The sequence below is a fragment of the Belonocnema kinseyi genome, chromosome 7 (assembly GCF_010883055.1).
Source record: "Belonocnema kinseyi isolate 2016_QV_RU_SX_M_011 chromosome 7, B_treatae_v1, whole genome shotgun sequence".
Classification (NCBI taxonomy): domain Eukaryota; kingdom Metazoa; phylum Arthropoda; class Insecta; order Hymenoptera; family Cynipidae; genus Belonocnema; species Belonocnema kinseyi.
The window spans coordinates 18,645,460-18,656,007 of NC_046663.1; the positions used below are offsets into that span (position 1 = coordinate 18,645,460).

The following is a 10,548-nucleotide window of genomic DNA, read 5'->3' on the forward strand; positions in this document are numbered from 1 at the left end:
GAAAATTAAAAGATTTTGTTTGAAAATACGTCTTATTTGTAAAAAATTCATTCTTTTAATTAAAAATTTAATTATTTTGTTGAAAATTCAACAATTTTGTTACAAAATCATTCTTTTCTATTCGAAAATTCGTATTTTTAGATTGAAAATTCAACTTTTTTTTAATCGTTTGTTTCTTTAATTGAAAAAAATGGATAACTGAAAAATTGACGATTTAGTTGAAAATTCAACCATTTTCTTCCAAAAAATCATTCTTTATGGTAAAAAATCTTCTTTTCGGCTTCAAAATTTATCAAACTTGTGGAAAATTAAAATATTTTGTTTGAAAATACGTCTTATTTGTAAAAAATTCATTCTTTTAATTAAAAATTTAATTATTTTGTTGAAAATTCAACAATTTTGTTAAAAAATCACCCTTTTCTGAAAATTACACAATTTTTTTTTAATCGATTGTTTCTTTGGTGGAAGAACAAATTTTTAACTGAAAAATTATTGGTTTAGTTGAAAATTCAATCATTTTGTTCCAAAAACTCATTCTTTATGGTTGAAAAATCTGCTTTTCGGCTTGAAAATTTAACAAATTTGTGGAAAATTCATCTTTTTGTTAAAAAATTTAACAATTTTGTTGAAAATTCATCCTTTTCGGTTGAAAAATTCGTGTTTTTGATTTGAAAATTCAACAATTTTGGAAAAAATGCAATCTTTTTGTTGAAAATTTTCTTTGAAAATTTGTTAACTTAAAATTTCATCTATTTTATTTTTGGTTTAAAAGTTACCTTTGCATTTTTTTAATTTAACTATTTGTTTCAAAATGTAAGTGCTTTTTTACAGAATCGTTTTCAAGATTATTTTTTTTAAATTGAAAATTAACTTTTTTACGTATAATTAAACTATTCTATTTTTGGTGGAAAATTGGCCTTTTTTAGTTAACAATTCAACTATTTTACAAGTTAAAAAAAAATTCTCAACAAAAAAAGGTATATATAATATTTCAATCAAAAAATATTTCAATTTTATATAAAAAAAATAGTTCAAAAAGATGATTTTTTAACTAAATTATAAAAATTTTCACAATATAAAAAAAAAATTCACCAAGAAGATGAATTCGCCATTAAGAAGATTAAATTTCTTGCAGCAAAAAAGACGAATTTTCAACCAAATATTTGAATTTTTAATCAGAAAAGATGAATTCTCAAAAACATTGTACTATTTATTAAATTTAAGAAAAAAGATTTAAATTTTAAATAAAAGAATAACTGAAATGTAAACAAAAACGTTTATTTAAAAAAAAAGATAAATTTTCAACCCAAAAAAAAGAAATTTTAACCGAAAGGATCACTTTTTAACAAAATTGTTGAATTTTTAACCAAATAGTTAAATTTTGAACAACAAAAAATAATTTTTCATCCGAAAAGATAATAGCTTAATTTTCATAAAAAATGCAACTTTTTAACAAAATTAAAAACAAAAAAAAACATTTAAAAAACTTCCTTAATTTTTCCACTTGGCCTAGGAATATTTTTACAAATTCGGTTCACTTTAACGTAGTTTTATCCATTTCTCCACTTGAATTAATCATTAAATGTAATATTTAAACAATTTGTAAGAGAACTAACCTATACAAACGACATCATTAACGTAGCGAACTGCTAGCGCATCAATTTTTGAGAAACTTGAAAACATTTTGGATCCTCCAAGAATTATCTTAACGGAAAACGACTAGAAATGTTATAAATTAGCGATAAAGACAATTTCTGTCTTTTGGAAAAATAACACATGTTGATAACCACATCGCCGATCATAACCTAAAAATCGCTGCATCTCTACAACTTTCATTTGCGATATGTGGCACTGACTTTGGTCTGAACTCTGACACTGGACTTGAAGTGATATATAAGTGAATATTACGACTAGCACGTGCCAGCGAAAACTATAAACTGACAGCTGACAATGACACATCATCAAAACTGTCGTCGAGTCGAGATTATTAAAGGTTAAATAAATAATCTGCGACCAGCAGTAATCTATAGATGGTTTTTAATTGCCTTTATAAATAAAAACAACTCTCCAAAGTCAAGAAAGGACAATCATGACTCGATTTCGTGAATTCTTAAATATAAAAGTATTCTATTCTCGTCTGTGATCGCGCTCGCCTTTTGTGTCAGAATCGAACTTGGGGATTAACCCCGACATCAAAATTGGTATCTTTTCAAGGTATTTTCACTCAAATAGAATATAAAATTGAATATTCTTCTCAAAAAATCAAGAAATTCCGAGGAATGTTCCCCTTTAGATAGTTTTCGCGGTTTTATCAGTGAAGTGTTTACATAACCTTGAAAAAAAAACTGAAAAGCACATAATTTTGGATTTTTGTGGTATAATTTGATAGACAATTGACAGTGCGTACTTATTTTTAAAACAAATCGCGAAACTTGTATTTTCCATCAACATGAAGGGAAATTGAAAGAGTTCATATTTGGATATATTTTTTGAATATGGGTGCCGAAGCTGATTTCCTGAAGTTACGATTGCATCAGATCATTTCTGCGACAGATTTACCACCATACGAATCGGGCTCTTGATGAATGACGCTGGATAATTAGGAAATTTCTCAATACAACTGAATAACAAAGAATTACAAGAGGTATGTAGATCAAATAAATAAATAAAATTTACAACATTTTTTGAATGAATTTACAAGTTCGAATTGTGCTCGTAGCGTCAAAAAAAAGCAACTGGTATCAGTATTGCAAATAAAATTTTTTTTTATTCAATTCGAATATTTACTTTCTAGATATTTCTATATTACAATTTTGTGGATTTCAAAATTATTATAATTATAGGCAAAAATATAGGATACGTAGAGAGTTTTTTAAAATAAATTTTTCAAAATTTTTATTTTAAATTATGTTTTCGATCTAAAATAGTGATTTGTTTTGGAAACATTTTTTTTTTATTTCACGAAACCACGTCACGTATGTATTTATTTTATGGAAGACATTGGTTTTTCAATCTAACATTGCTAAATCATTGTTCTACAATCTACAGTAATTCTGAGAGTGAGATGGCAGAGCTATGCAAATATTTTTTATAGACACTGCTTCTGATAACAGAGATGCTTTATTCTCTTGAAAAATTAATTTTTAACAATAGAAACAAACGTAGTTGTAACAAAGTAGTTACATTTTTAAGCCAAAGAGGATGATTTTTTAAAAAGAATTGTTGAATTTTCAACACAATAATAAAATTTGTAACTAAAAAGAAGACTTTTCAACCGAGAAGATAAATTTTCTACTAAAAAGACGATGTTTAAACAAAAAAATATAAATTTTCAAAAAAATAATTAAATATATCACAAAAAAAATATTTTTTTACAAAAAAGATTATTTTTCTAGCAAAAAGACAAATTTTCAACAAAAAATAAAATAGTTTAATTTCCAATCTACAACAATAATTTTCAAACAAAGAAATAATTTTTTAAAACAATAGTGGAATTTTCAAGCCAAATATTTAAATTTTCAATAAATTATTTGAATTTTGAACAAAAATAATGATTTTTCAACAAAGAAGATTATTTATTAACCAGGAAGTTTTTTTACAAAAAGACAAAGTTGCAAAAAAGAATATGAATTTTCAAGAAAATAGTTGAACTTTCAAGACAAAAAGACGAATTTTTTTATTGAAAAGGATGTTTTTCAAAGAAAATGTTTGAACTTTAAACAAAATAGTTAAATTTTGAACAAAAAAAAGACTTTTTAACCCATTAGATAAATTTTCTACAAAAAAGACGGAAGTTTAAATAAAAAAATATAAATTTTCAAGAAAATAATTGAAATTTTAAACAAAATAATTAAATTTATAACAAAAAAGATTATTTTTTTACTAAAAATATTATTTTTCTACCAAAAAGACGAATTTTCAACCAAAAATGAAATAGTTTAATTTCCAGTCTACAAAAATAATTTTCAAACAAAGAAATAATTTTTTAAAACATTAGTGGAATTTTCAAGCCAAATATTTAAATTTTTAACAAAAATAATGTTTTTTCAACAAAGAAGATTATTTATTAACCAGGAAGTTTTTATACAAAAAGACAAAGTTGCAACCAAGAATATGAATTTTCAAGAAAATAGTTGAACTTTCAAGACAAAAAGACGATTTTTTTTATTGAAAAGGATGTTTTTCAAAGAAAATGTTTGAACTTTAAACAAAATTGTTTAATTTTGAACAAAAAAAAAAGATTTTTTAACTCAGTAGATAAATTTTCTACCAAAAAGACGAAGTTTAAACAAAAAACATAAATTTTCAAGAAAATAATTGAAATTTTAAACAAAATAATTAAATTTATAACAAAAAAGATGATTTCTTAACTAAGAAGATTATTTTTCTACCAAAAAAACGAATTTTGCATATGAATTGTCAACCAAATAATTGACTTTTGAATTAAAAAGATAAATTTCCAAAAATAAATGAAATAGTTCAATTTCCAGCCTAAAAAAATAATTTTCAAACAAAGAAAGAAATCATTTTTTTTTAAATGGTGAATTTTTTAAGCAAAAAAAACGATTTAAAAAAAAGGATAAATTTTTCACAAAATAGTTAAGTTTTCAATAAATTATTTAAATTTTTAACAAAAATAATGATTATTCAACAAAGAAGATTATTTTTTTACCAGGAAGATTTTTTTGCAAGAATAGTTGAAATTTCAAGACAAAAGACGATTTTTTGTATCAAAAAGGATGTTTTTCAAAGAAAATGGTTGAACTTTGAACAAAATAATTAAGTGTTTAACCAAAAAATCGATTTTTGAACAAAGTAGATAAATTTTCTACCAAAAAGACGAAGTTTAAACAAAAAAATATAAATTTTCAAGAAAATAATTGAAGTTTTTAACAAAATAATTAAATTTATAACAAAAAAGATGATTTTCTAACTAAAAAGATTATTTTCTACCAAAAAAACGAATTTTGCACATGAATTGTCAACCAAATAGTTGAATTTTAAACTAAAAAGATAAGTTTCCAAAAATAAATGAAATAGTTTAGTTTCGAGTCTACAAAAATAATTTTAAAACAAAGAAATGAATCAAATAAAAAAATAGTCGAGTTTTCAAACCAAAGAGGAAATTTTTTAACAAAAAGAATGAATTCTTCACAAAATAGTTAAATTTTCAACAAATTATTTAAATTTTTAACAAATACAATTATTTTTCAACCAAGAAGATTATTTTTTAACCAGGAAGGTTTTTTTTTACAAAAAGACAAAGTTTCAACAAAGAACATGAATTTTCAATAAAATAGTTGAACTTTCAAGACAAAAAGACGAATTTTTTTATTGAAAAAGATGTTTTTCAAAGAAAATGGTTGAACTTTAAATAAAATAATTAAATGTTTGATAAAAAAATTATTTTTGAACCAAGTAGATCAATTTTCTACCAAAAAGACGAAGTTTAAACAAAAGAATATAAATTTTCACGAAAATAATTAAATTTATAACAAAAAAGATGATTTTTTAACTAAAAAGATTACTTTTCCACCTAAAAGACGAATTTGCCTATGAATTTTCATCCAAAAATGAAATATTTTAATTTCCAGACAACAAAAATAATTTTCAAACAAAGAAATCATTTTTTTTTAATAGTCGAATTTTCAAGCCAAAAAGGCGAATTTTGAACAGAAAGGATGAATTTTTCATAAAAAAAGTTCAATTTTCATTAAATTATTTAAATTTTCAACAAGAATAATGATTTTTCAACAAAGAAGATTATTTTTTAACTAGGAAGATTTTTTAAATAAAATGACAAAGTTGAAACAAAGAAAATGAATTTTCAAGACAAATAGACGAATTTTCAACCAAAAAGAATGATTTTTAAAGAAAATATTCAATTTCAAAGAAAATAATTAAATTTATAACCAAAAAGATGATTTTTTAACTAAAAATATTATTTTTCGACCAAAAAGACGAATTTTTGAAATAATTCACATGAATTTTCAACCAAACAGTTGAATTTTGAATTAAAGAAATAAATTTCGGACAAAAAGTGAAATAAAATAATTTAATTTTTAACAAAAATAATGATTTTTGAACCATGAAAGATTATTTTTAAACCAGAAATATTATTATTTTAAAGAAAATAGTTGAAATTTCAAGACAAAAAGACGAATTTCCAACCAAAAAGAATGATTTTTCAACAAAGTAGTTTAATTTTCATACAAAATAATTAATTTTTTAAACAAAAAAAATGATTTTTTAGCCAAGAAGAGTATTTTTCTATCAAAAGACGAAGATGCAACAAAGCACATGAATTTTCAACCAAATAGTTGAATTTTCAAGTAAAAAAAAAAACTAATTTTGAATCCAAAAATGATGCTTTTTTAATAAAATTGTTGAATTTGAAAGAAATAATTAAATTTGTAACCAAAACGATGATTTTTTAACTAAAAAAATATTACTTTTCGACCAAAAAGACGAATTTAGAAATAATTCACATGAATTTTCAACCAAATAGTTGAATTTATAACCAAAAAGATGTTTTTTTAAACTAAAAAGATTATTTTTCTACCAAAAAGACGAATTTGCGCATGAATGTTTATCCAAACAGTTCAATTTTGAATTAATTGGATACATTTTCAACCAAAAGTGAAATGATTAAGTAAAAGTATAAAAAAAAATAATTTTTAGACAAAGAAAGAAATTAAGTTTCAACAAAATAGTGGAATTTTCAATCCAAAAAGCCAAGTTTTTAACAAAAAGATTGAATTTATCACAAAATAGTTAAATTTTCAATAAAATAATTAAATTTGTAAAAAAAAAGTGATTTTTAAAACAAGAAAGAGTATTTTTAAACCAGAATGATTTTTTTTCCAAAAAAAAGATGAAGTTGCAACAAAGCACATGAATTTTCAACCAAATGGTTAATTTTTAAGACAAAAAGACGAGTTTTCTACCGAAAAGGATAAATTTTCAACCAAAAGTGAAATAATTAAGTAAAAGTATAAAAAAAATCATTTTTAGACAAAGAAAGAAATTAAGTTTCAACCAAATAGTGGAATTTTCAACCCAAAAAGGGAAATTTTAAACAAAAAGAATGAATTTTTTACAAAATAGTTAAATTTTGCAATAAAATAATTAAATTTTTAACAGAAAGAAGTGATTTTTCAAACAAGAAAGATTATTTTTAAACCAGAATTATTATTTTTCTACAAAAAAGACGAAGTTGCAACAAAGTACATGAATTGTCAACAAAAAGACGAATTTTCAACCAAAAAGGATGACTTTTTAAGAAAATAGTTCAACTTTTAAACAAAAAAATTAAATTAATAACTAAAAATATCATTTTTTTACCGAAAAGACGAATTTGAAATAATTTACATGAATTTTCAACAAAATAGTTGGATTTTGAATTAAAAAAATAAATTTTTAACAAAAAATGTAATACTTTAATTTCTAGCCTGAAAAAATTATCTTTCAAGTAGAAAACGAAATGATTTTAAAAAAAAAGGGGAATTTTTAAGCCAAAAAGCCGAATTTTTAACAAAATAGTTAAAATTTCAATAAATTATTAAAATTTTTAACAAATATAATGATTTTTCAACGAAAAAAAAATTTCTACCAAAAGGACGAAGTTTAAGCAAAGCACATTAATTTTCAAGATAAAAAGACGAATTTTCAACCAAAAAGATTGAATTTTCAACGAAAAAAATTAATTTTGCAAAAAAAGACGAAGTTGCAACAAAGCACAAGAATTTTCAAGAAAAAAGACGAATTTTCTTCCAAAAAGAATAATTTTTCAACAAAATAGTTAAATTAAAAAAAAACAATAAATTTTTAAACAGAACAAAAAATGATTTTTTTAACTAAAAAGAGAAATTTGCAACCGTAAATGAAAAAGTTAAATTACAGTCTAAAAAAATAGTTTTCAAACAAAGAAAGAAATTAAGTTTTAACGAAATAGACAACTGACCATTTTCAACAAATTAATTAAATTTTGACCAAAAAAGATAATTTTTCAGCCAAGAAGAATGCAAATATGTTGCATTTTTTACCAGAAAACAATTAAAATTCTTCCCGAATAGATGAATTTTTAATTAAAAGTATTGAATTTTCAATTAAGAAAGGTTTTTCAGACAGGAAAGACAAAAAATTTTTTAATTTTTTATCAAATAGTTGAAATTTTTCAAACTGGAAATAAAAATTCTTAAGAAGATCGTACATTTTTAACCGACTGTAGAATTTCAAACAAATTAATTAAATTTTTAACCAAAAAGATGAAATTTTAGCCAACATGATTAATTTTCTATCGAAAAGACAAATTTGACAAAAAACACATGATTTTTCAAACATATAGTTTAATTTTCTAGAAAAATAGTTGGATTTTCAACCCAAAAATGTGATTTTTTTTAAATAAAATTTTTGAATTATCAACAAATTAATTAAACTTTTCTCAAAAAAGACGAATTTTTGAGTAAAATGAAATAGTTTAATTTTCAGCTAAAAAAATGAATTTTCATCCGAAGAAAAAAAAACTAAATTTTAACAAAATAGTTTAATTTTCAAGCCAAAAAAAAACATATTCTTAAAAAATGTAATTTTGTGAAAATATAAAATTTTTATTGATTTATTTAAAAAAGTTCGAATTATGCTTTCAGTAAAAAACACCTGGTACATTTAAAAATAAAAAAATTTGAAATTTACAGAATATCGAATTTTTATTTTCCAAATATTTCTGTACTAAAATTGTTCAGACTTAAAACTTATAACAATTTTATGTAAAAAGACAGCCAAGTAATTTCTCTAGAAATTTTTAAACTAAATATTCCAAATCTTATTTTAAATTATGTTTTCAATCCAAAATAGTGATTTTAAAATAGTGAATTTATATTATCGAAGGCATTATTTTTCAATCAATATTACAAAATCAGTCTGCTATAATCTACAGCAATTCTGACAAAAAGTTGGCCGAACTTTGTAAGTATTTTTACAGGCATTGATTCTGATAACAGAGGAGAATGCATTTATGTGAATATTATTTTCTCCAAAAAAAGTAAAGTTTTATAAACCTGTATTGGTTTTTAATAAAAAATTTTGTGGTTTTTTTTTGTAAAAATTTTTTACAAATCCAATTGTTACTGTTGCTATAATTTTTAAACATTTACAGATTTTAAAATGTGGGTCTTTGGATATGGATCGTTGATTTGGAAAGCTGACTTTCCGTATGAAAAACAACTTGTCGGATACATAAAAGGATATGTCAGAAGATTCTATCAAAAAAGTCTTGATCACAGAGGCGTCCCAAGCAAGGTATTTTGAAAATTCGATACATAGAAAAGAAATATTCAGGGCCTTTTACTTCATTTTCAACAAAATAGGATAATTTTTAACCAAGAAAGATTTTTCAGTCTAGAAAAAAAAAAGATTTCATCGAATTAAAAAAAAAATGCAACCTAATAATTAAATTTTTAGCCTATTAATTGATTTTTCAGCCAAATAATAAAAATTTTAACCAAACGAGATGTATTTTTAAACCGAAAAGAATAATTTTCAAGAAAAGACATTAATTTTCAACCAAAAGTGATTAATTTTCTACCAAAAGAGAAAAAATTTTTAACCATAAAGACAAATTTTCAATAGAAGAGTTGAATTTATAAAATAATACGAATTTTTAACAGAAATGTTGAACTTTCAACCAAATAATAAAAATGGTAACCAAAAAAGACGAATTTTCAAACGAACAACTAACAAAGATTTTTCAGTCAAGAAAAAACAAATTTCAACTGGTTTGTTGAATTTTCAAGTCAAAAGGACAAGTTTTCTATAAAAAATTAAAAATTCAAGTTTTTGGCTTGAAAATTCAACAATTCTGTAAATACAAAAATAGTTTGTTGAAAAAAAACTTTTTTGTTAAAAATTCATATTCTTGGTTAAAAAAACTATTTTTTCTAGTTAAAATTCAATTATTAGGTTGAAAATTTACGTATTTTGTTAAAAAAGGAACTTTTGGGTAAAAATTTAATATTGTTGGTAGAAAATTCATTTTTTTTTTGTTCAAAATTTGACGATTCCATTTTTGATTTTTTTTTTAAATTCCTTTATTAATGGAAACTTTAACATTTTTGTTAAAAATTGATCTAACTGTATAAAAAATTTATATATTTGGTTAAAAATTAAACTATTTGGTTGAAAGTTCAACTGTTTTGTTGAAATTTCGATTTTTTGGCTCGAAAATTCAACAATTCGGTAAATACAAAAATAGTTTGTTGAAAAAAAACTTTTTTGTTAAAAATTCATATTCTTGGTTAAAAAAACTATTTTTTCTAGTTAAAATTCAATTATTAGGTTGAAAATTTACGTATTTTGTTAAAAAAGAAACTTTTGGGTAAAAATTTAATATTCTTGGTAGAAAATTCATTTTTTTTTTTGTTCAAAATTTGACGATTCCATTTTTGATTTTTTTTTAAATTCCTTTATTAATGGAAACTTTAACATTTTTGTTAAAAATTGATCTAACTGTATAAAAAATTTATATATTTGGTTAAAAATTAAACTATT

The 10,548-nt window shown here is 22.1% G+C and overlaps 2 protein-coding genes across 2 annotated transcripts in view; one reads left to right on the forward strand and one right to left on the reverse strand.

Annotated features, from left to right (window-relative positions):
• LOC117176159 (WD repeat-containing protein 6) overlaps positions 1 to 1,849 on the reverse strand; it is a 46,950-nt gene extending 45,101 nt beyond the window's left edge. Inside the window, exon 1 of the mRNA XM_033366245.1 lies at positions 1,617 to 1,849. Coding sequence (XP_033222136.1) covers positions 1,617 to 1,683 — 67 coding nt within the window. The 5' untranslated portion in view covers positions 1,684 to 1,849. The remainder of the gene's footprint in view (positions 1 to 1,616) is intronic.
• Positions 1,850 to 1,930: 81 nt separating this feature from the next.
• LOC117176160 (putative glutathione-specific gamma-glutamylcyclotransferase 2) overlaps positions 1,931 to 10,548 on the forward strand; it is a 16,524-nt gene continuing 7,906 nt past the window's right edge. Inside the window, exons 1-2 of the mRNA XM_033366246.1 lie at positions 1,931 to 2,644; positions 9,158 to 9,300. Of these exons, the coding sequence (XP_033222137.1) occupies positions 9,166 to 9,300 (135 nt within the window). The 5' untranslated portion in view covers positions 1,931 to 2,644; positions 9,158 to 9,165. The remainder of the gene's footprint in view (positions 2,645 to 9,157; positions 9,301 to 10,548) is intronic.